This window comes from Eschrichtius robustus, chromosome 4 (assembly GCF_028021215.1).
Source record: "Eschrichtius robustus isolate mEscRob2 chromosome 4, mEscRob2.pri, whole genome shotgun sequence".
NCBI classification, from domain to species: domain Eukaryota; kingdom Metazoa; phylum Chordata; class Mammalia; order Artiodactyla; family Eschrichtiidae; genus Eschrichtius; species Eschrichtius robustus.
The window spans coordinates 53,418,627-53,444,248 of NC_090827.1; the positions used below are offsets into that span (position 1 = coordinate 53,418,627).

The 25,622-nt window shown below is 38.0% G+C and overlaps 1 protein-coding gene across 1 annotated transcript; it reads right to left on the reverse strand.

Moving 5' to 3' along the window:
• Positions 1–5,297: 5,297 nt before the first annotated feature.
• THAP9 (THAP domain containing 9) lies at positions 5,298–25,273 on the reverse strand. Its single transcript, XM_068542735.1, has 5 exons — positions 25,100–25,273; positions 18,615–18,810; positions 16,666–16,969; positions 14,751–14,901; positions 5,298–7,278 (listed from the first exon to the last, which is right to left on the reverse strand). Exons 1-5 carry the CDS (start codon positions 25,177–25,179, stop codon positions 5,298–5,300), a joined length of 2,712 nt encoding a protein of 903 aa, XP_068398836.1. The 5' UTR covers positions 25,180–25,273.
• Positions 25,274–25,622: the final 349 nt, after the last annotated feature.

Genomic DNA, 25,622 nt, shown 5'->3' on the forward strand with positions numbered 1-25,622 from the left:
CTTGTCTTTTTTCCACTGTTTCTTTTAAGGGCAGAAACTCTTTTCTCTTAATGTTTGATGTTCTTATGATGAGCCCTTTCTTAGTGTCCTTTTCTCTCAAGCACTAAAAGCAACCTGTAGGTCTTACCTCTGGACTATTATGGGAAACAGAAACAATGTTACAGGTAAAAAAAAAACAAGTGGAACAGTGACCTTGGGGGAGAGACTACTGTTTTGGCTTCCCCATTCTTTGATATGGACAACTGACATTTTCTCAGTCTTATGTAAAATGTGAATAAAAATACCTTTAGAAAAGTTTTCTATTTTTATTGTTTTATAACACAAATAGCTAAGAAAATGAATGCTTCTTATGTAAATGCAGCTTCAAACCAGGACCTCCAGCCCTGTGATCATATTGCATCCCTTATGTGTTTTATAAAGGAATTCTGAAGCAGCAGCCCAAAGGAGAGGGAAGCCAACCAGCTAGAAAGCCTTTACTATTGTAGTCATTTTTCATTATGTAAATAACTTAGGACTTGTTTTTTCCTTGTTAGGGCTTCTTTAATGCACATTTTGTCCTTATCTATAGACCAAATGTGAGCTTTTTATAATCCAAGTGATTTTATAAAATGTTAAGATATAAAGGCTTTAATTAAAATTTTATTTTAAAATTGTTTTATGAAAGCATTTAAGGCATTTTTAGTTTATTCAAAAGCCATAAGGGTATATGCAGGGTAATGTTTAAAGCCACAGACTTTAATGTAACTCTGTAATTTAGTATATTAGTAAATGAAATCTGGCAATATGTAAAAAAAAAAAAATACATCATGATTAGGTTGGGTTTATCCCAGAAATAAAAAGTTGACCCAACATTCAAAGAAATCCATGTAGTTCAGTGTGTCAGCATACAAAACAAAAACTACATGAGCATCTCAAAAATTGCAGAAAACCTTTTGAATATACCAACTACTACTGGATTATATGCTTTAAAAGGGTGAATACTGTGGTATGTAAATTATATCTCAAAAAGTTTTTTTTCCAAAAAGGTGCAGAAAATCATCTGACAAAATTCAACACCCATTTATGATTAAAAAAAAAAAAAAAAAAAACTCTTCAGCAAATTAGGAATAGAAGGGATCCTCAACCAAAAAAGCCTACAGCTAACATCATATGAATAGTGAAGACTGAATGCTTCCCCCTAAGATTGGGAACAAAACCCTCCTCTAAAACGTTGTGTCTGAGGTCACTGTACAATAAATTTCTTTTTTTTTTAACAAAAACTATAGATTGGGAATGAATAAATATGACACTATTTGTGGATGGTGTGATGTGATTGCCTATATAGGAAAGTCAAAGGATCTTAATAAATAGGTACCAGAACTAATAAGTGAGTTTAGCAACATTAGTATGCAAAAGTGTATTTCTATGTAGTAGCAATGAACACTTAGAAACTGAAATTCTAAAATTAGCATTTATAGTAGCACCACAAAACATGAACTGTACAAAAATATGTATAAGATCTGTATGTGAAATGTAGAAAAACACTGATTTAAAAAAATCAAAGACGACCTTCAAAAATATACACATATTATCATATTCATGGATTGGAACATTAAATGTTATTAAGATATCATTTCTCCCCAAATTAATCTATAGATTCAACATAACTCCAGTCAAAATCCCAGCAGGAATTTTTGTAAAAACAAGCTGATTATAAAATTTATATGGAAAGGTACTAGAATAGCCAGACATTTTTTTAAAAAGAACAAAGTTGGAGGATTCCTACCTGACTTCAAGCCTTATATAAGGCTAATCAAGATAATGTGGTATTGATGAAAGATCCATGGATCAAGGGAACAGAATAGCCCAGAAATAGATTCATATTTATGTGGTCAATTTTTGACAAGGGATCAAAGGCATTTCACTGGAAAAGAATAGCCCTTTAACAAATGGTGCTGGGATACCATCAATATGTGAAAATATGAACTTACACCACACACCAAAATCAACTGAAAATAGATCATAACCTAAATGCAAAACCTAAAACTGCAAAATACCTACAAGAAAACACACGAAGAAAAATCTGTGACCTTGGTTTAGACAAAGGTTTCTTAGATATGAAACTAAGAAGTATGATCCCTAAAAGAAAAAAATGTCAATAAATTAGACTTATCAAAACTAATGTCTGTTCTTCAAAACACTGAAAAAGTAAAAGCCACATTATAACCTTTAAAAATTGTGAACTACGTTGTACACCTGAAACTAATACTGTACATCAACTACATACACCTCAGTAAAAAAATTTAAAAAGCCACAGACTGGGAGAAGGTATTTGCAAGACTCATTTGATAATGCACTTGTATCCAGAATATATAACTAACATTCAATAAGAAAACAACCAACCTTCCCTAAAATATGGGGAAAAGACTTGAACAGACATTTCACCTAAGAAGACTGTGAATGGCACATAAGCCTATGAAAAGATGTTCAGCATCATTAGTCATTAGAAAAATGGAAATGAAAGCCACAATGACATATCACTGCACACCCATTAGAATGGCTAATTCAAAACAAAACCCTGACGATACCAAAAGCTAGGGAGGAAGTAGAAGAACTAGAACTTTTCATACATAACTGGTTGAAGTACTGCACGGTACATCACTTTGCAAAAAAACAGTTCAGGCAGTGTGTTATAAAGTAAAACATACACTTACCATGTGACCCACTGAATGGGTACAACACATTTTTTATTCACCCATTCATCAGTTGGACATTTTTTAGCTATTATAATGCTGCTATGAAATTTGTACATTTCTCTTGGGTATATGCCCATTGGTAGAGCTGCTGGGTCACACGGCAATTCTACATTTAACTAACCTTTTGAAGAACTGCCAGGCTGTCTTCCAAAGTGTGCACTCCCACCAACATTGTATGAGGATTCCAGTTTATCAACATTCTTGCCAACACTTGTTACCTGTCGTTTTTATTATAGCCATCCTAGTGGGTGTGATGTGACATCTCACTGTCGTGGTTTTGCATTTCCCAGACGGCTAATTTTGTTGAGCACATCTTCATGTATTACAGGCCATTTGTGTATCTCCTTTGAAGAATAACTATTCATATTTTTTACCCATTTAAAAAATAGGGTTATTTGTCTTTTATTATTGAGTTCTTTGTATACTCTAGATTCAAGTCCTTTATCAGATATATGATTTGCAAAAATTTTCTGTGTGTTGTCTTTCACTTTCTTGATGGTGTCCTTTGAAGCACAAGTTTTTAATTTTGCTGCAGTACAATTTATTTTGCTTTGCTTGTGCTTTTGGTGTCATATCTAAGAAACTATTGCCTAATCCAAGTCTCCAAGATATACTCTATTTTATTCTGAGAGTTTTACAGTTTTACCTCTTACATTTGGGTCTTCGTTCCGTTTAGAGTTAACATCTTTGCGTGTGCATATCCAGCACTATTTGTTGAAAGTAAGAAGAATAAATTTCTGAAAGGAATGTTTGTTTTCTCCAAAGGGGAAAAAAAAAAAGAACAAGGGTGCTGAGTAGAAATTGTAAACTAAATTACCCTAATCAAATATGAACAAATAATTTATTTAAAAAATTTCACTGTCAAGCATATCATATCAAGTAAATCTGACATCAGACCTGGACCACTTCACTAGGGCAAGAGCAATTAACTGTGCTACTGGCAGTGATGGAAAGATTCTTGTCTTCAAGGTTTGTCCAATTTATCCAGCACTTAAATAGCGTAAAACACTATTTTAAGAAATTACAGAATATATAGGACATGAGTGAAATGTAACAGCAAAGAACATAAGACACTACAGATATGAACCTAGTTTTAAGTAAAGATCAAGTACAAAACTTGGATTTATATAAGCAATAAGATAAAGGTGGTGATCTATAAACAGGCTTCCTTTAAATAAGATTTATCCCGGTGCATCGAAACTCATTCTATTGCAAACGAAACAAAAACCACAATATTTAGACTTCTCAGCGATAGCCCCTTATAAAATGTAGTACAGTACAACTCTGGTTACATTTCAGAATTGAAGCCTTTGTTTGAGGTAGAACCAGCAGAAATATATCAAAATACACTAAGGGGGATTTCAACTAATAAAACTCAACTTTCACCTACTCATTAATCTTTTACAACTTTAAGTTTTCATATTAACTGTACTTTGTGAACATTCACTCAATGACAATAAGAGTAGATATTTTACATACACAGGTGAATAATGTGCTTATTTCTTCTTTTTCCATTAAAATACTCCCATTTGTGAAACAAATGTTTTTCTATTTATCGTTTCAGATCTGGGTATGAGAGAATGGAGAACATTGTTCTTAGTATGCTTCCATCTTCAGATTATTTAAGCTAAATTTCTGGAAAAAAATCATCATGTAATTAAGACAAATTTTTTCACTCTCATTGACTCAACGGACCATCTTTTTCCAATTTATTCATCACATGCTATGAAATGCCATTATTCAACGCTGAAAATATGTTTCATTATTTTCCTCTTCAGAAAGAGAAGTTGAAATAAGGGCTGCTTTTCATTCTCTGGTGAGCACTGGCCTCCTCCGACAGGAGTCGAGTTAAGTATCCACTCTATTACTCCAAAGTAGTATTTTGAAGTCCAGAGACAATGGACTGTGAAAATTACATCTCCTATGCATTCCCCAGAAAACATGTCCCAGCTTGGTTGCAGCACAAGGAATCATCTCATGGCTCGTGTTTACCTTCTGCCTGATAAAGCATAATTATTTCTATTTTAGGGTACCCCAGCAAAAGGATTTTTGTGGTGTTTGATGTTTAATTTAGCCTAATTTTCATGTGTAAGTAAAGATTATATTCAAGGTTTGATAGGCATTCTATTTTCTTTGTTTTTCATTTTTCTTTTAGTGTTAACATTCTTAAGAGCTGTAAACCAAAGCTCTTTTAGGGAATGTAGTCTTTATAAAAAGGGTCAATGTTTTGGTGACTCCTCGTCATTATTCTCCCTTGTTTTCGAAGTATGTCCAGTCAAATTACTCAGTCGTATAACAGTAAATTCGAAGACAGCACCTGTTGGCTAGTCTGTTCCTACTGACTGACTTACTGCTTTCTACATTTTGGGTAACTCTGAAATGCTTGCAAGCCCCACCAAAGTCCGAGCAGATGTGATAATATGCATGATAGAAATTCCTAAGTCAGAACCACAAACTTGTCCACTCTGCAGAATGGTCAATTTGTAAAATATAGTAAGTTGAATTTTAAAGTAAATGTTGACCAATTATTTTTAATAAAAATTTTAATATATTTTAGGTCCTTCATTTGAACAGATAGCCATCATTCCTTAGCAAATGCCTGTATTTATTGGTATTAGCAAAACTTGAACATTTGTAATTCTGTAAAGATGACCAGTGTTTCCTTGACAAAGTTTTCGTTTCAGTTCTTTCTGAATGGTGTTTTAGAGGGTACTGAGTTACACCTTTAGCTCTGATCTTTAAGAAACAGATTATTATGTCCTTTAGTAACTTTACAAAGTGATTGATGGCACACACTTCTCCATCAAAGAGATGCTTATCTAAATCTACAAAAAGATAAATATGCCCGGAAAGCTCATGTAATATTTTTTGCTGAAGATAAAATTCCCTCTGTTTAGGAAGTAGTAGTTCATAAACTGCCATTCTTGAATGGGTTCTTACAACTCGCTCACAAATATCTATGACTCGGCACAAACCTTCTGAAGGGAAATGCAAGCCATTTTCCTTTTTAACACATAACAGGGATCCAATTTTAGAGGATTTTAGATCTGATGCATATAGTGCACTGATGCAGTCCTCACATGTTAAAAGAGCTGATAACTTATTTGCAATATAACCAGCACAACAGGTAAGATTTTGCCTATGATCTGACAGGTCTAGTAATGCCTCACTTAGCGAACAGTCAGACCAGTCTTGGCAAATATCCTCTTTGCGAAAAAGAGTCTTTATAACGCTGATACCGTACTGACGCTGAACTGCCCAAAGGGCCAAGTCCGTCCTTCGAGCAACTGAAATGTCAAGGATGCTTACTTCACTTAGAAAAACCTCATCTTGTAATCTGTATCTGGTCTCCAAATTATGGTAAGCTTTCTGGAATGCCATGCAGGTAGGGTTAGAACTGGTTACCAATACCTTTCTAAGCATCTTTAGAAATAATTCCAGATGATCTTGACTGAATTTGTAAGTCAGAAGATATGGAAAAGGCATGACTTTGGGGGAAACATAATTTTGGTAGAGCCATTTTAAGCTCTCAGCATTAAGCAAAAATCCCAGGAATCCCAGTTTTCGCTTACCTTTAATTATTTGATTATTGCTAGTGTCAGATAACGTAACAAAAATAGTCTTGGCTTCAATTAACACATGGTTGATTTTATTAAAAGTTTCGGGTAAGAGAGGTCCTTTCAGTCCCTTTCCATAATAGTTCCTACTATTAAAAATGTCAAACAGATTGTTAATTAAGCGTAAGAACTGGACGGTACCAATACAGTTTTGAAAAGGAGGCAGGCCTAGTGACAGTAAACATTCTAACGCGCTGGCCACGCTCTCACTGAAGAGTTGGGCGGCACAATTCATTTTCAGTATGTGGTTCTTCAAATTTGCAAGTTTTCTTGGGATTCTCTCCATATTTGACAATTCCTGTTCCTCTAGTGCTGCTAACTCCACAACGTGCTGCCAGTGTGCTGTGCCATTAATGAACCGAATGCTCTGAAAATTCTGAAATGCATTTCTGATTAATCTAAGCAAGTGGCAAGAATCAAAGAAGTACGCAATCTGTTGACTAGAAGATGAAGGATGCTGAAATGTACACTTCATGTTGTCTCCGTCAAGATGTATCCCCAGTGCTTTTGCCATCTGAACACTGTGAGCTGTAGCATCAGACGTGACAGCTAGAACTGTGATCCCTATGTCACTCAGTTTGCCAATCGTCAGACGAAGCAGCTGGGCTTGCAAATACCCAGACGCCCTGTTTACAAAAAAATAACCAAGAGGTGTCCTCCAGTGACCAGAAATACCCACTGCCATGAGCAAAACAGTTTCTGAGGCAAGTGGCGTTTCATCAGCATCAAGTTTGCCAAGACCAAAGTCCATAAACCCTAGCAAATGGTGACTGCTGGGGTCCCACTGAAGTTGCTGCTTGAGAGATACATCTGTTATTATCAGTGAACAATATTGATATAGCTGGTCTCCATTCTCTACTTTTCGTTGAAGGAAAGAAAAAACGTTGCTGCTGAAACCTGGACCGGGTTTGCATTTGGACAGCCATCTAGAAAACGTAAAAAATGAAAAACATAAAACACAAACGAAGAAATTAAAAAAGGGAAAATGCCTTAAATGGCCTTTTCCACTAAAGTAGCCTCAAATCCCTGCTGAAATAAAGCCAAGTATAGTAGCCAAATTCTACCAACGTTTCAAGCATATATTCACAGTTATGATAAAATAGTAAGATAATAGAGAAACTTAGAAACACAGAATAGCAATTGAAGATGCAAACGTACCACAAAATTTTTGACTTCTTACTCACTTCTTACCCAGTTTGTTCTCATTGATGTGTTTGTAATTTAGATCATAAACCAGTCTTACCTGTACATTCACTGAGATGAGAAAACTGTTGAGGGGGAAGGAAAGTGAGAACAGCTAGTACATCTACCCCATTTTATAGATTAGGAAACTGGGAGGAAGAGGGAGAGGTTAAGTTGCCTGGCCCACATTGTGCTGCTAGTCACGCACAAATGTGAAAACCAGCTTTCCTGAGGCCCTTGTTCGGGGCTTTTTCTCACTGCTCTTCAAATTATGCCCTTTGGGGCAATAGAGTGTCTGCATCTGTTTGCGCCTATCCAAAGTACCTACACTATTATCTTTATCTTAGGAGTTCTTTCATAGTATTTCTTTGACCTTCCCAAACTGCTGATTATTCTTTCCTATTTCTGTTAGCGTCTGTCACTAACAGAATTCTTTTCACTCAGTTCTAATTTACACTTTCTAATTTGTTATAGATCAGGAAAGGAAGTAGCTAGGTTTAATAATTGTCTAAAATAAGACTAAATGCATTCTGAGGTAGACTGAAGTGTTCATCTTCACTGAAGTTTACTTTTATAACTCAAATGACTTTTTTTTTTTTTGAGGTTGAATTTCTGATTTGGGGGCTATATTCCAGGCTGCCAAGGTTTCTTCCTGGACAGCCATCTCTATTTAACTGAAATTTTAATGTACTTCCAGACGTATTTCAGGACAGGGCTTTCCAAATATTTTGCTGCAACCAAGAAGTTTCATGAACAGAATTTACCCTTACTATATGCCAGGTACAAATATATGTGTGTATATAAATGTATATACAAAATTTAATGCCACTTATGACCCACTAAATTGATTTCAAGATGCACTAACAGATTTGAAAGACACAGTTACAGAATGCAAAAGACATACTCTGACTATTTAGGAGACAAAAGTATTAATCAGTTGTTTATATTTAAAAATAGGGCAAAATAATAAGACAATGAGAAAACAGAATAGTGGCTCTCCACCAGGGTGCTACAGCCCACCAGTATGTTGAAAAGCCTTTTCAAGTGTGTCACCAAATTTTAATCAGTTGTTTAAAATTTATTCTTTTGCAGTAGGATTCTCAAATGAACACTAAAGATGCTAAATGTGTTACATGTGCAGTAAGTATCTAATGAAACTACTTAATGCTTCTAGGTAAAAAAGTTCTAGTTTAAATAGGTTAAAAAAAGCTTATGTTCTGGTGAGCTTGCTTTTTAAATGAAAATTTAAATGGTATCTTAATGTCCACAACTACTAGAATGATGTTTCTCAGGCAGAAAAATATGTGGACTTGTTGATTTTTTTTTTAAGTTTTTAAAACTGAGAGTAGAAATACTCAAACCAAGTTTTTAGTGTTGTAGGGAAGTGACTGATTTCTCTCTCAAACCAACTTTTTTCCCCCACTCAAAATGAAACAAAACTTTTTCTGATTGTATAAAATGACACATCCAAGTGCAAAAAAGTAAAAATCACTGTTAATACATAACTTATTTACAAAACAAAAATAGACTCACAGACATAGAAAACAAGCGCATTACCAAAGGGGGTGGCACGGGGCGGGGGGGGGGGGGGGCCTAGAGGGATAAATTAGGAATTTGGGATTAGCAGATACACACCACCATATATAAAATAGAGAAACAACAAGGGCCTATTGTATAGCATAGGAACTATATTCAATATCTTGTAATAACCGATAATGGAAAAGAATCCCCAAAAGAATACATATATGTATACATAAATCACCTTCCTGTACACCTGAAACAATATAGCATTGTAAATCAACTACACTCCAATAAAAATAAATAAATAAATAGATATTTTTTAAAAATCACTTAATATTTCAGGGACATTCTTCCAGATCTCTTTATGTATACATAACTAGATCTCTTTATGTATACATAACTAGATATAATTTTCAAAAATTATACTGAACCTATTTTTCTTTACTATAGTAATGTTATAGACATGCTTTTGCATGTTCTTAACTACTGACCTACAGCAATATTTTAAGTGTACACACAGTAAAACTAAAGCATAAATAATTGAACCAACCTGTACTGAAGGACACTTAGGTTGTTTCTATTTTTTAAACAATACAAAGAGCACCACGATGTGTGTTTGTGGGCACACATACACGTATACATATCTATGTCATTTATGCAATTCCTAGGAGTAGGATGCAGAGGTAAATTTACTTATGCATGTACTAGAATAAATGAACTCAACTTTTAAAGAAGTTTTGGGCTGCAGGTGCACATAATTGAGTGAGTCAATTTAAATATAATCCACATTCCCAAACTGTCCTTCAGAAAGTTTATACCAATTATAATTGACATACTCATCAACATATTTTAAATTAAACATTAGCTTAGTTATGGAATAATTATAGGGAGTCACTTGGGTAGCTTAAAGCTCTGCTTAGGAAAAATATTGTGCTAAAGAGCCATAATGCTGAGCTGGGCGTTCTTCTTTAAGACTATTAGCTCCTCCCACTGTCTTGGTTATTTCTGAAGCTCTCACATCAACTCACCTATACAGGGAGCTAATTTACTAAACTGCAATGAATACCAAAATAGAAAATTAAATTAGAAACAGAAAAGATCTACTAAGATCATACTAAATGTACCACTATTATAATTAGGAAAGCTGAGGGTGCTATGACATTATTTCAAAGGAGTTGTGAAAACAAACTACCTTAAAGATCCAAAGCTCTGGAATTATATGAAGCACAGCTGTGGGAAGGTTCTGGACATGAAGAATTCAAGGGAGAATTGAAAAAGGATCCAACATCAGTACAGAGAAAATTAGAGAGGTGACTGATAGTTGCTAAGAACTGAAGAAATAGTGGTTAGAAATGAGTGAGTGAGGTACCTATCTAACTGAATCAAGGGTTTTTTAAAATGTAAGTCTGGCTTGGTCTGTCATCCATACAACTGTTTCTCCATTATCATGGAGGGGAAAAACAACTATTCATATTTTCTCCTTTCTCCCAAACTTCTAATGCTTCCTTCCCCAACTCTTAGCTATTAACTTTATGTCACTGAGAAAATAGAAGCAATTTGATAAAAACTCATTTTCTTACCACCAAAGCTGTTAACCTGCTGCATCTGTATCTCTTTTTCCTGTTTTGACGCATGATTTGTCCCTGCTCCTAATTAAGGCCAGACCTCCCTCCACAGCAGCGTTGGATGTTGCCCTCCTGCAGTTATCCTTTCTGTTGTGCATCACTGGTTTTATCTGCACTAGATCACTCCCATGAGCAGGCAAACAAGGTGCAGCATCTGCTATCTCATCAAATATCCTCCCCTCCGTTTATGTTCCTTCCACTTATGGACACAGTTCTCTTCTTCTTTCATAGCAAAACTCCCTGAGAGTCCATAATCACTGTCTCTGCTTCTTTGCCTTCCAGTATCTCTTGATTCCACTTCAGCCAGGCTTATCTCTCCATCCCTGCACTGCAACTGCTTTTATCAAGGTCATCACTGACGTCTCCATCTTGCAAAATCCAATGGTCAATTGACTGTTCTCATCTTACTTGATCTCCAGCAGCATTTGACACAGTGCAATACTATCTATCTCCTTGAAATACTTTCTACACTTGGCTTCTAGGCCATCACAATCTCCTGGTTTTCCTCCTGTCTCACTGGCTGCTCCTGATCAATAAATGTTTACTGAATAAATGAATATTCAATATGATTAGAGATCTAATACTTAAGCACAGATGTGTTGAAAAGAGATATAAATGGGGGAAATGAAGGGAAATGTAATCAAATAAAAATTTTTGACCATTCAGATTTCTCAGTATAAAATCTAGGTATTTCTAATATATTGGAATAATAGATGGCCATTAAAACAAAATTTGGGTGATGGATAGTTTTTTTTTTAAAAGTCTGGGAGAATACATACCGAACTGCTAACAGCGGTTATTTTGTGGGATTAGGGGAATGGAAGTATTATAAATATTTTTCACTTTCTGGTATTTATATACTTACATATTGTTTCAATGTTTTATACTAAGCATGTATTACTATCACATTAAACAAGGTAACAGTTTCAGATGAAGCATCCAAAGAAATAAGCAACCCTTTGAGTACTAAAATTGTAAATCGAAATAATGACACGGCAAAGGTTACAAAATGAAAAATGACGTGAAGAGAAAAAAGATCAGTGTGAGCTGGAATTACCAGAGAAGACTTAATTCAGGAGTTGATGCAGAACTATAGAAATGAAGAAAACCATGGGGGGCGGGGGGCGGGGGGAGATGAGAAGTCGTATGGAATGTCTCACATAAACCATAGCATAAAATCAGTAACTAATGCTTTAAAACCAGTGCAAAGCAGAGGACTTGACTAAAAAAACGTGTGGAAGTGATAGCAACATAGTGTCTATAAAAATGTCTCCTGCTTACCAGAAAGTAGACATTTATAAATAAGTGTAATATCTGGCCTAAATGATAAAATCACATATGGAAGAGAGTGAATCAGCCTATACACAAATGTTCATCTCAATATATAAAATAGCAGTTACAACCAAAAAATAAAAGCAATATAAATGTCCAATAGTTGGAGAATACCAAACTTAAGTAGGGTACGACTGCCTGATATTCTGCAGCTATTCAAGATCATAACTATACAAAAAACTAGTAAATCTAAGCACAGAAAAAAGACTGGAAGAAAATTCCCTATGTTAATAGTAATTGTTTAAATATAACCTAGAGGAACAATTAATGAATTTTCCTCCCTTTTTCTCTCATTTCTAAATTTGTTAGTAGTAGTATTATGTTAATAGTATGTGTGGAGGAAAATTCTCACTCATTTTTTTTTAAAGGGCATGTGATGTACATCATGGTGACTATAGTTGATAATACTGTACCTATATCTGAACGTTGCTAGGAGAGTAGATCTTAAAAGTTCTCATCACAGACACAAAAAATTTGTAACTGTGTGTGATGGATATTAACTAGACTTACCTTGGTGGTCATTTTGCAATATATACAAATATCGAATGCAAATATCAAACACACAATTACACTGTATACCTGAAACTAACATAATGTTATGTGTCAATTACATCTCAATTTAAAAGAAGAGGGCTTCCCTGGTGGCGCAGTGGTTGAGAATCTGCCTGCCAATGCTGGGGACATGGGTTTGAGCCCTGGTCTGGGAAGATCCCACATACCGCGGAGTGACTAGGCCCGTGAGCCACAATTGCTGAGCCTGCGCGTCTGGAGCCTGTGCTCCACGACAAGAGAGGCCGCGACAGTGAGAGGCCCGCGCACCGCGATGAAGAGTGGCCCCCGCTCACCGCAACTAGAGAAAGCCTTCGCACAGAAACGAAGACCCAACACAGCCAAAAATAAATAAATAAATAAATAAATAAAAATTAAAAAAAAAAGAAGAGGTTTCCCCCAAGTGGGAAAAAAAACCCCTCATAATAATCAAGGTCCTTCCTCCCACCTAACCTCAGTTTCCCCCTTCTTTAAGATGAGGGGGTTGGACTACATGATCTCTAGGAGTTTCTCCAGCTCAGAGCCCCTGTGAGTCTGTTTTAAAGTTGAAGCGATAAGAAACCAAGAAGCACCTTCCAGGAGAGAAGGCTCCTGCCGTTCCTGCGCGGCCTCTGCCCCGATAGCAGTGGATTAAATGAAGTGCTGCTCTTTAGACAGCGATTTGAGGTCCACTGCAATTCTTCCTTACATCTGTTCAAAATCCTCAACAACCATCCAGGCATTCTTTCATTCCGCAAATACTTATCAAGAGACCATTGTGTTCCAGGCACCCCTCCAGGGCAGGAGGTGTAACAAAGAACCAGACACAGACCTCATACTTGGGCAGCTCACAGTCTAGTGGGGAAGACAGTGTTAAGTACTAAGATTCAGTTCCACATTGTGCGCGCAAGAGGGCACCTAGTCCAGAATCGGAAGAATGGCAGGCCGGGCTTCAGAAAGGATGTGATATCTAATCTGAGCCTGAAGGATGAGGACCCATCTCCTGGACTAACAGGGAGAATGGGCATTTCAGGCAGATGGACTTAGTAAGTCTCCAAGGTAAGGAAGCAGCAAGAAACGCCTTACACTAGGAACATGGACTCTGAGAGGGCAGGGAGAGAGGCAGGAGATGAGCCGCAGAGTTCAGCAGCAGCCACATCACATCACAGAAGCTCAGTGAGCCACAGGAAGAAGTCTCCGGGTAACGGGAGGCTTGGGCAGCCGGAAAGTGACTGGTATGGGTTGACCTGTGTCCCTCAAAAAAGATATATCATAGTCCTAACCTCCAGTACCTCAGAGTGTGATCTTATTTGGAGATAGGGTCTTTACAGAGGTAATCGAGTTAAAATGAGGCCATTAGGGCACACCCTAATCCAACATGACTTGTGTCCTCATAAAAAGAGGAAATTTGGACACAGAAACATACATGGATAATGGAAGACTATGTGAAGAAACACAGGGAGAAGACTACCATCTACAGGCCAAGGAGAGAGGCATGGAACAGACCCTTACTTCACAGCCCTCAGAAGGAACTAACCCTGCCAGCACCTTGATTTTGGACTTCTAACTTCCAGAACTGTGAGGCAATACATTTCTGTCATTTAAGTCAAATAAGTAAATAAATAAAAATAAAAGAATCTGTAAAACCCGTGATGAAAAAAACAGTAAAAATTGAGTATTAAATTTATAAGGCATTACTATAAAGTCACTGTGTTATTTGCTTCCCACTAAGAGAATATAAATATGGCTATGTATTTTGACCACAAATTCTAAAAAATTACTTTTCATAATCTGGTTTCTGGACAGCCTGCATTGGCACCAACTACACTGCTTATGAAAAATTCAGATTTTTGATCTCTGCCTCAAACCAATGGTATCAATCTAGATACCAATCAATTGTTCTCGATTTTCTAGATTAGACACATATTAAAACTACTGAAGTGTCTGAGAAATTCCAATATTTCAAGATTTAGATTTTACCACCCAGAGTGTCTCTACCATCTGAAAGATGCAAAAAAATTTGTCAGCCTATATGTCTTCATTCTGTGGGTGAAATATCGACTGTGATAATATGTAAATACCACCTAGAAGTTTTTAAAAAGAGAAAGTGGACAAAAGGAGAGTACGAATACTAACAGCATTAATGTATAAACTACAGTGAAAGAACAAAATGTTTATTTTATTTAATATCTAGAAAGTAATTCACTTACGTTCTGAGGATAGAAGAATGAGGCAGTTTAAGAATCTTTCTTACATAATCATAGACTTTGCTACTGCACAAGTAGAGTGTACACGCAAATTGCTTCATTTCTGTGGAGTACTCGGCTGTTTCTCTCCAGTTATACAACTCCCACTTAAAATCTGTTAAAATAAATTTATTCTTTGTGATGAAAAATGTGTACAGTAACATTTTCAGGCATAGATCATAGCATTTGGATATAAAATATGCTAAGCACCAAAATTCAAATACAGTTACATTTTTTTTTTTTAATAAATTTATTTATTTATTTTTGACTGTGTTGGGTCTTCGTTTCTATGCAAGGACTTTCTCTAGTTGTGGCAAGCGGGGGCCACTCTTCATCGCGGTGCGCGGGCCTCTCACTGTCGCAGCCTCTCTTGTTGTGGAGCACAGGCTCCAGACGCGCAGGCTCAGTAGTTGTGACTCACGGGCCCAGTTGCTCCGCGGCATGTGGGATCCTCCCGGACCAGGGCTCGAACCCGTGTCCCCTGAATTGACAGGCAGACTCTCAACCACTGCGCCACCAGGGAAGCCCCAGTTACATTTTAACTGAGTTTGTTCAGAGGTTACTATCCAATCTTAGAGACCGTTAACCAATTTATCCTGTTCATCTTGGATCATTTCACTAGAAAGAGGGACGAAAAATGTGTCAACTTGAGTCATTACGTTTTACTATTCACTGGCAGCCTGAGTGGAGATTTTTAGAGGAACAAGGAAGAAAATGAAATAAATGGATAAATTAAGTCTCTGGATTATGAGGACATTTATTAATTTTAGTTTGTTCCCTGGTTATCATTTATCTGAGTGAAAATTAGACACAAGAAATATTTTGGGGGATAGGGAACTATTCAGAATGAACAATCTTCCCTACTATTGAGAGAAAAAAAAATCCTCTGTTCCTGGTGCAGACCCCTATTTATAAACTATATTCCCCTCTTGGAAAAACACAAAATACTCTCTTCCACTGGAGATAACTACTCTTTTCTAGAAAAGGACATGCTTCTTTTACCAGAATGCAAATCCAAAATCTCTGCTGCTTTCATCAAAGAGTAAGTTGGCAATTCTTATTTTGCCCCTCTTCAAATATCCTGGTTCACTAAGAAGACTAGGTAGTCTTTCAACGAACATATATATACTCTATAGAGTATTTTAGAAAAAAATTCGGAGACAACACAATTTTCAAACTCAAAGGGATTTTGCAAATTATCCAGTTCAACTCACTGCAAAAAAAGACTTTAGTGATAAATTATCTAGCAGTTAAAATTGTTTATAAGGAATTTGCAGTGACAAAGTGTGTGATTATAAAAAGTGAAAAGTAGGGACTTCCCTGGTGGTCCAGTGGTTAAGAATCCATCCTTCAATGCAGGGGATGCCGGTTTGATCCCTGGTTGGGGAACTAAGATCCCACATGCCACAGGGCAACTAAGCCCACGCACCACAATTAGAGAGCCCGCATGCCACAACTAGAGAAGCCTGGGTGCTGCAACAAAGAGCCCATGTGCTGCAACTAAGACCCGAGGCAGCCAAAAATAAATAAATAAATAAATAAATAAATTTTAAAAAAATTAAAAATTTTTTTTTAAAAAAGTGAAAAGTACAATATATGGTATAAACCATATGATCGCATTTCTGGGTAGTAGGATTATGTGTTATTTTTATTATTTATACGTTTCTTTGCTTCTCCTGTAATAAACATATTACTTTTAAAATTATAAAATCATAAAGGGATTTTGGTGATTATTTTTCATTCTTCTTGCTTATGCTAGAGACTTTTCACTTCTCAGCTAAAAGCATATTTCCATTGGCAACACAAAATAAATATGTAATGATATTTCAGAAAAATTAAGAGCTACATTGTAAATATTACAGGTCATTAGGGAAGATACCGGAAAATTGTGCTCGTAGCAGACACTCTGTTTCCTCTGAAAGGAGCTTCTCTTCTACAAGTGCATCAATTAATCGTAAGCCCTTTCTCTTCTTGATCATCCTGTAGTTTTTTGCAGAAGCAAGTCTTTTTTTGGACACCTGTAGCATCTGTTGCACCTCAGCCAGCTTCTCCGCTCCTATTGTGAGAGGTCTCTTTAAACTGTAGTTATGGTCCTCAGTAGCAACCTCTTGAGAATTATCAGGAAGTGGCTGTTTTAGGATTTTCTGTCTTGCTTTACCTTTAAGGTGTACACCTTGGAGAACCTATGACACAAATAGAAAGTGAAGTTTATTTTAGAAATTATCACACAATGATTATCTATAAAAATACCACTGAATACAAAGCACTCACCTGGTTGCTGTGGAGTGTTAGTTATGAAAGAAAAGGTCATAATCTCTGACTTTTTAGAATATATGATCTCTGGGACAACGTATACAAGTTTTGCTTTTTTTTGTTTTTGTTTTTGTTTTGGCTTTTATACAGAAGTAGTAACATGATGCTGAAAGTTTCTGAAATGATTAAAGTAACTAGAGAAAGGTGGTGGTAATTTGGGAAGGTTTCACAGGAGTTTTGAGTTGTTCTTTGAAGGAGTAATAACATGGTTTAATGGAGGGGACAGGGAAGTTATTTGCACAAACAGGAAGGCACAGGACAGAGCATGGGCTTTGGAATTAAGACTCCTGGCTCCCCTCACTTGTTAGCTGTGACTTAACGTCTATAATCCTTTATCTTCTCACTTATAAAATGTGGATAATAATACAGAGTTGTTTTGAGGATACAATAAGATAATTTATGTAAATCGCCTAGTGCAATGCCTGGACCATTGTAGGTCCCAATAAATTGTAACTATTATTGATTTTAAATGAAAGCATAAAAGCAAGTCAATTTATCATATATACAGTGGGTAAGTACATGTGGTTCAAAAAGAGAATTCAGGGCAGTTAGAGATGCACAAATCAATTAATAGAAAGCTCTTCGAACTTATGAGTTTGGATTTGACACCAACCATATTCTTCTGAAAGAGGGAATAAGATAAAACAATACCAAAAGAAGGAGACTCCAGTGAATAAGAGGAAGGTGAGGATAGAGTAAGGATAGAACAGTTGGATGACTATTTGCAGACTGCAGACAGTGACTGAGTCACATATGAGCATGTGGCTAAGGAGTAAAAGGATAAAATAAAAATAATCAAAAGAAACATAAGAATGTAACACCAATACTGGTGACTGGGATAAAATAAAAGCAATCAAAAGAAACATAAGACTGTAACACCAATAGTGATGACTGACTTATAGAAAGTCTTCTATTTTCCGTATACCTCTTTCTACATCAATGTTAATAATTAGGTATGTTTTTGGTCAAGATCAATAACATTTTTGGGGACAGCCGAAAAAAAGGAGGGGGTAGATAATTTCAAAGTATCGTGAAAACTGTCTCATACTTACACAAAAGCCTGCATTCTAAAGCTGTTTATATCTACTAGTTGACTTTTGTGATCAGTTTAGTAACCTTTATGTATATCTAGACATATGGTTTGCATTTATACATTTCATTTATTTATTTTTTTGGCTGCACCACATGGCATGCAGAATCTTAGTTACCCAACCAGGGATGGAACCCGTGCCCACTGCATTGGAAGCAGAGTCTTAACAACTGGACCACCAGGGAAGTCCCATATACACTTTATTTTTTAAAAAGCTCCAAAGCACAATTACTAATATTACATATATATTTTTTAAAAAACCAAAAACTATTTTTCTAGGCATTTAAAGTGTATTATAGGATTTATTTTAAGACCTAGGTTTTTGGTTTTGTGTTTATCTCTGTAAAATCTAGCTATAATGTGAGCTGTCTTGATTTTTAAAGGCTCTGTAAAATTTAATTTTGTTTACACCTAGATTTAAATACCTTGTATAGAGAAACAGAAGGCACAGCTCCTTTTTTCAGCTTTCTTCTTATGCCATATGACTCAAAGTCACTTTCTTGAAAGTGTTTGGAACATAGCATAGCACCTGGTCCTGGAATCCAAATCTTTTTGCTTCTGGGGTCCATACGATTAACAGCCCTGATCCATTTTGAGCGCTGAATGGTATCAGTTGGAAATCTACAGCAATCATATTAAAATTCCATTAACATGAAAATATAGTAATACTACAGTAGTATTTACTATATAAACCGATTTATTATTTAACTGCTTTACATAAACATGAAGTCCAGTTAATTAAAGTTTAATTCACTTGATCTAATTTCATTTTTCAAAGTTCTTTGACTTTTTAAATACAAAAGCACGGGCTTCCCTGGTGGCGCAGTGGTTAAGAATCTGCCTGCCAATGCAGGATACACAGTTTCAAGCCCTGGTCCAGGAAGATCCCACATGCTGTGGAGCAACTAAGCCCGCGAGCCACAACAACTACTGAGCCCGCGCACGCCTAGAGCCCGAGCTCCGCAACGAGAAGCCGCCGCAATGAGAAGCCTGCGCACCGACCGCAACGAAAAGTAGCCCCCACTCGCCGCAACTAGAGAAAGCCCGCGTGCTTTTTTAAATTTACTGAAATAAAATAAATTTAAATCCAAAAGCTCAATATCTAAGTGATCTCATGTTTCAATTTGTATGTGGACAATTCTATTAAACACCCTGCACATTCTATCTTCACAGCCTACACTTAACAGAATCTGCTCAAATTTAATGTGTCTTTCATTTCCTGTGTCAATTTCTTTTAATTAATTTATTTTTGGCTGCACGGGGTCTTTGTTGCTGCGCGCAGTCTTTCTCTAGTTGCGGTGAGCGGGGGCTACTCTTCGTGGCGGTGTGTGGGCCTCTTGTTGCGGCAGCTTCTCTTGTTGCGGAGCATGGGCTCTAGGCACTCAGGCTTCAGTAGTTGTGGCTCACGGGCTCTGGAGCGCAGGTTCAGAAGTTGTGGCGCACGGGCTTAGTTGTTCCGTGGCATGTGGGATCTTCCCGGCCCAGGGATGGAACCCGTGTCCCCTGCACTGGCAGGTGGATTCTTAACCACTGCGCCACCAGGGAAGCCCTGTGTCAATTTTAAACTATGTCCACAAATTCTTCAGTACTCCTCCTTTCAAGGGGTGGAGCCTAATTCCCCTCCCCTTGAGTGTGGGCTGGGGTTAGTAATTTGCTTCTAAGGAATATAAAAAAGCAGACGTGATAGTGGGCGTTAAACAAGATCATAAAAAGCACTAAGGATCTGTCCTTGCTCTCTCTGTTGAATGGTTTTTCTCTGGGGGAAGTTACCTGCCATGTCATAAGGAGCCCTATGGAGAGTCCACTTGGCAAGAAACTTGAGTTCTCCAGCCAAAGGCCACGTGAGGGAGCCTTTTTGAAAGTAGATCCTTCAACCTCCGTCAAGGCTTCAAATGACTGCAGTCTTGGCTAACATGACTGCAATCTCATGAGCTACCCCGTAACACCCAGCTTATCCACTCCTCAATTCCTGTCCCTCAGAAATTATGTAAGAAAATAGATGCTTCCACTGAATTTTGAGGAAATTTGTTACTAAGCAGTAGGAAACATTTCCTATACTCAATTTTCCTATTTTGTTTCGAAAGGACCACTTTTCCTAGACTTGAACATAAAAATTATCTTGTATTTCTCTACTTGTCAATCCCAGCCAAATGATTATATTCAGCAATGGGTGAGGGAAAAAACTTGTGAAAGTAATATAATGAAAATCACACAACTGTTTTTTCTGTCCCCTCTTCTCCTTCCTTTTTTTTTTTTTTGGCCATGCTGCGCGGCTTGTGGGATGTTAGTTCCCCAACCGGTGACTGAACCCGGGCCCTCAGCAGTGAAAGCACGGACTCCTAACCACTGGACTACCAGGAATTCCCTGCACCCTCTTCTTTGATTTATTTTGGAGATAGATCTATAGGTAGCTCTATGACTTTTATATATTTTAACTCAGGCTTTAAAACACATAGTTGTTAGAACTGAAACTGGTGAAATTTTAAATTTCCTTAGCCACTTGTTAGGGAAATGATATGACAGTATGATAAAACTTAATTCTGAGATACTCTCTCAATCACCTTGAGAAAGAACACTGAATTGGAGAACCTCTAAGTCTCAATTCCCTTTTACCAGCCATGTGGTATTAGATACATCTCTCAATCTCTCAGCCTCCTCCAGAGCTATAGTAAGAGTACCTGAAGATACAGATGCGTTCAAAAGCACTTTGTAAATGGTAAAGTACTATCCAAGGTTTGTTCTTTCTTAGGAACAACTAATTCCACTTTCGGGACTTTTTATTTTATTGCTCCAGGAAGATGACGCTACTTGATCAAGAGAGAATGTACAGGGAATTATTCTTCCAATAAAGATGAGGCACACCTTTCTCTTTTCACTGGGCTCTTTCCTTAACTGATGGCACGTGTTTGTGAGGCCACATTTCCAGATTGGGTGTAGTCTCTAACCATGCAAGGGGCCATCAAAAGTTGGCTAGTCTACCAAGTTACATTACCAGCCTGATTCTCTGATCAAAGCTTCCCAACTGGCATGCCTGCTGAGTACAGTTATCAATCCCCTTAGCCCATGGGGTGGGCCTGGGCCACCTGGAGCCCTTGAAGTAGTTACATCAAGCTAGTCCCAAACTGCTTTGTAGGTGTGCCCCAAAGTATTAAACAAATATTTCCGATCTGCAAAAAGACATGAAAAGGGTTGGTAAATAATGCAGTCTAACCAGCATGACAGACTAATTTGAGTTCTGGACAAAATTAAGTTGGTATTAACAATTGATACCACTTTTAAAGCATTTACCTTCTGCTATATATATATTTTAAGGACTTAGTTTTGGTCTTAAAAAACTCTGCAAGACAGGTTTTTATCCTTTTACAGAAGATGAAACCAAGACTGGAGCAGCCAAGTTTAGCCACCAGTAAATAGTCAATTAAAATTGGAATTCATGTTTCCCTAGTCTAAAGCCACCTCTGGCAGAAGAAAAATGCCAAACCAATCACCATCTCATATACACAGTCATGAAATGGCTTACACTGTAATACAGAATCCATTTTCTTCCTCCTGTCGACTATGTCTTTTTTATACTATTAGCAGAGATTTACTTCTTGTTTCCTGCACATCAAATATTTTCCAGAAAAGTGGCTAACAAAACCAATTCTACTGTGGTTACACTAGAGAGGGAGAGAAATGATTGAGGGGCAAGGCTTCAACTATACCTACAACTTAAGTCTCTTCTAAACAGAACAAAAGCAAACATGTTAACATCTGCTTATTCCTAGTGATGGTAATAGGTGTTTGTTACATATAAATAAAAGTTTAAAAATAGAATTCATTACAACAATTAAGGCAAAAACTCTTCCAAATGATCATGTATATAATTCCTTGGTTATGAAATAAATAGAATTTCTTAATCTCTTTACACCTACAAAAAGGGAAGGGTCACTTTAAATTTTAACTTGCCAGTCCCACTTTGTATTTAGCCATTTATGTGTTTGACAGAGCACCAATATTCTCATAGTAACGGTTTCCACACCTGTGAGTCATTTTGATTCAGGCTTTTCAACCACAGCGCCTTGCTTATGTCCTTACAACCTCTTTCACGACTCTGGTGATGGTGCTGGGGATGCTGGGAAAGGCTTCAGAGGACATAATATCTGAGCTAGAGCTGAAGTGTCAATAGGAGTTTGCCATGCACAGTGGCCACTCCAAGCAGATGCAAAAGACACAGAGATATAAAATGATTACTTGGAACTTTCTGGCTGATAAAGCTTGGAAAAGTAAGTTAATTTGGAGGCTTGAAAGGAGAGTACAGAGGTAGCTGGGAGTAGTTATAGATAGTAGGTAGTCAGATCACAAAAGGTCTTGTATGCCTTATATAAGCTTTGGATCCATCCTTCAGGTCAATGGCCACCACAGAAGTCTACACTCATCTATTGAGAGTTGAAGAAATTATTAGAATTCATTTTTATAACTCTTTGCCCCATCTTCTAATTTTTGTGTTTCACAATATATATTAGTATATCATTTCATATATAAATTTATAAATTATTATAAATCACTATCCATATATCAGAGGCATGTATTCAGGTTTTTTGTTTTTGTTTTATTTTGTTTTTTATGGAAAGAGCTCCAGGATCACATAGCTTGAAGATGGAGGCTTCAGGCAACAGCAAGTTGACTAATCCTCTCCTTCCCAGATTACCTTTTTGCTGAGCCCTTACTTCAGATCAATATTACCTTGTCACCAGGACTAACACCATAGTATTCTAACTCCTTTTCCTGTCTCTATTCTTTCCTGCCTTCCTTACAACTTCCTAGGTGTCAGGAAGACAGATGATTCCGTGTGTTTAATTCCGCACATATGTGTTATAAAATAATAGAAATATATTTCAGATTGGAAGAGAGGTGTATGAGGAAAGGATTCACAGAGGAGCTTGGACTCTACCTTGTAGGCACTGAAGAGCCCAAGGGATTAAAACCCTTCCTTCAGGGAACCAGCATGATAAAATTTGCATTTTTAGGAAAATCATTTCCAGAAATCTAGAAAATGGAATGAATGGGGAAGAAATCAGGCTGGAAGAATCATAGCAGACTACTGTAATAAATGCATCACTTTGTTTTTTTAAATTAAGCAGGTCTTACTGTGGTTCTCAACATATAAAACAAATAAAAGCAATAAGCCAGTTCTTCCCTATTTAAAGAAACTAGGAAAAAGGCACAGGAAAAACAGGGCAGCAAAAAGTTGAGAAAGAAATTAAAGAAAAGGGAGAGAACGAGGTAGAGAGTGTCAGTACAGCTATGGGAGATGAGTGTTTCAAGGAGTGGTCGATATGACTGAAAGTTAAAAGAGGTCAAGAGAAAGATTTACAAGCGCTTAGATTTGGCAAGATTACCAATGACCCTCAGGTTAGTGCTGTTTCATTATAGTGGTGACAGACATCTGGCTACAGTAGGGTGAAAAGGCAACAGGACTTAGGGAAATAGGTGTATGCTTCTGTTTTGAGGAACTTGGTTATAAATGGAAGGGGAGGGTAGTGTAGAGGTGCACAAAGGTTCAAGAGTCTGTGTGTCTGTGTTTAAAAGTGGAATTAATGTGAACATGTTCAGTGTTTTTAGGCAAGTAATCATTAGAGCAATTTACAATAAAAAGAGGACAGGAACTAACTGATGGAAACAAATCCCAGAGAAGAAAGGACACAATCGTAACAGCTTAGGTGGAGGAAGCAGCCCTACTTAAGCAATACTACAAAACGCCTACCATATACAGTTGAAACTCCTTAACTTGACATGTTAAATTTTTTTAGATAATTTGTCTCCAAGCTACTTTTCCTACTCTTCTACATTACATCTTCACTTTCCATCCCTTTATATTTTTCCATGTTATTCCTATTTAAATGCTATCTTCCTAACCCCTTCAGGGCCCTCCTGGGTACAAAAGCCCTGTGTCTCCCAGTTCGTGTCAAAAAAACAAACAAAAAACAAAAAACTTCAGTCTCCTAGGCCTCCCCTGAGTTCCAAAGAGCGGACCCAAGCAATGACTAATTAGGGAAGTTAGGAGAGTTAGGGAATGGGTGGGGGGTAGGGGGGAAGCAGTTAAGCCAGATAGCCTGAACAACAGTGAGTCCCAGTTCCTCCTCAAGGGATATACAAAACAATCTGATGGCATATCTTTGGGTAGTTCTGAAAAAACTAACCCCCCACCCTGGTGGAGGATGGTGACTACCTGCTGACCACACGTACTTAGACCGCAGACTGGCTGGAACCCTAAGGCCGATGATTCACATTCTCTAAACACCAGACTGTTACCTCACCTCCCATTTAATCAGAATAATGTCATGCACCCTGCAGCCCTCACCCCAAAAACCTGCAGCCCTCACCCCAAATGTTGCTTTTAAAAGTCCTAAAAGCCATCAGGGAGTTCAGGACTTTTCAGCACCGGCTGCCCATTCTCCTTGCTTGGCACCCTGCAATCACCACTGGACTCTCCTTCACTACAAGCTGGAGTCAGTAAAGTGGCTTTCCTGCGCGGTGGGAAGGGGGACTCCAGTTCAGTTCCATAACAAACTGATCTGTACTCATGCTCCTGAGCAAGCCACACACTCTAACGAAAGCGCACGCCTTCAACAGTTCTTCTAAACTGCCTTCCCTTCCGGTCTCCCGAAAGGAAGCAAGACTCCTTTCGAGTAACCCCTGCTAAAAGCTAATGGAGAAAGCAAGCACTTCGGAAGCAAACACTGAGCAGGAAGACGAGGAAGAGCATTAGCTCTCAAAGTTACCCAATTCCCTCCCCCGCCCCCACGCTACGCACGTCACGCCACGCCACGCCATGCCGATGGCATGGCGCCCCACCCGCCCCGGCGCACCCTGCCCTGCCTCCCGCCTGGCCATGCTGGGAATTAGCGCGGAGGCTGCTCTCACGCACTGGTGGAAGGAGAGGCCGCGCTCTCGGCTCAGCACGGTATCCCGCGTGCTGCAGCCCACTGCCGAGCAACTTCGGGTCATCTTCTTGCTACGTGGGGCTCCACCGTCGGTGTTCCCGCGACAGCATGAATCCCGATAAAGTTAGCTCCGCCCGCAGACACTGCGGCTATGACCTTTATTTGTCGAGAAAGGCGGGCTCTTAAGGCGCAGGGCTCCCACCCTTTCTCTCCGGGGGCCCTGCGGCAGTCGCCGTGGCCAATCACAGACCACGTCGTGTCGGAGCAGCCAATCGGAAAGGCCAGGGGTATTAAGACGCGCATTGGGCCGCCCCTCCCCGCTTATTGGAGGGTGGTTAGTGGGTTTAGCTGGCGTGGGCTTCTTTTCATCCGTGCGCTCTGGTTAAATCCAGTGCCATCACGCTTCTTGTGAGTCCCACCGAGAGAATGCGAAGGGGAGAGGCAGGACCAAAGTTGAGGCGAATCCTGTGGCATGCCGATGGGTCTCCAGGTGCGAGCTCTGAAAGT

Excerpts from the sequence above, each read along its gene's own strand:
- THAP9 (XM_068542735.1), bottom strand. The coding sequence starts at position 25,179 with ATGACCCGAAGTTGCTCGGCAGTGGGCTGCAGCACGCGGGATACCGTG. Across the intron at positions 16,970-18,614 it reads CTTCTGTTTCTCTATACAAG|GTTCTCCAAGGTGTACACCT; the intron begins GTATTTAAATCT and ends TTTGTGTCATAG. Across the intron at positions 14,902-16,665 it reads GCTACGAGCACAATTTTCCG|ATTTTAAGTGGGAGTTGTAT; the intron begins GTATCTTCCCTA and ends TTATTTTAACAG.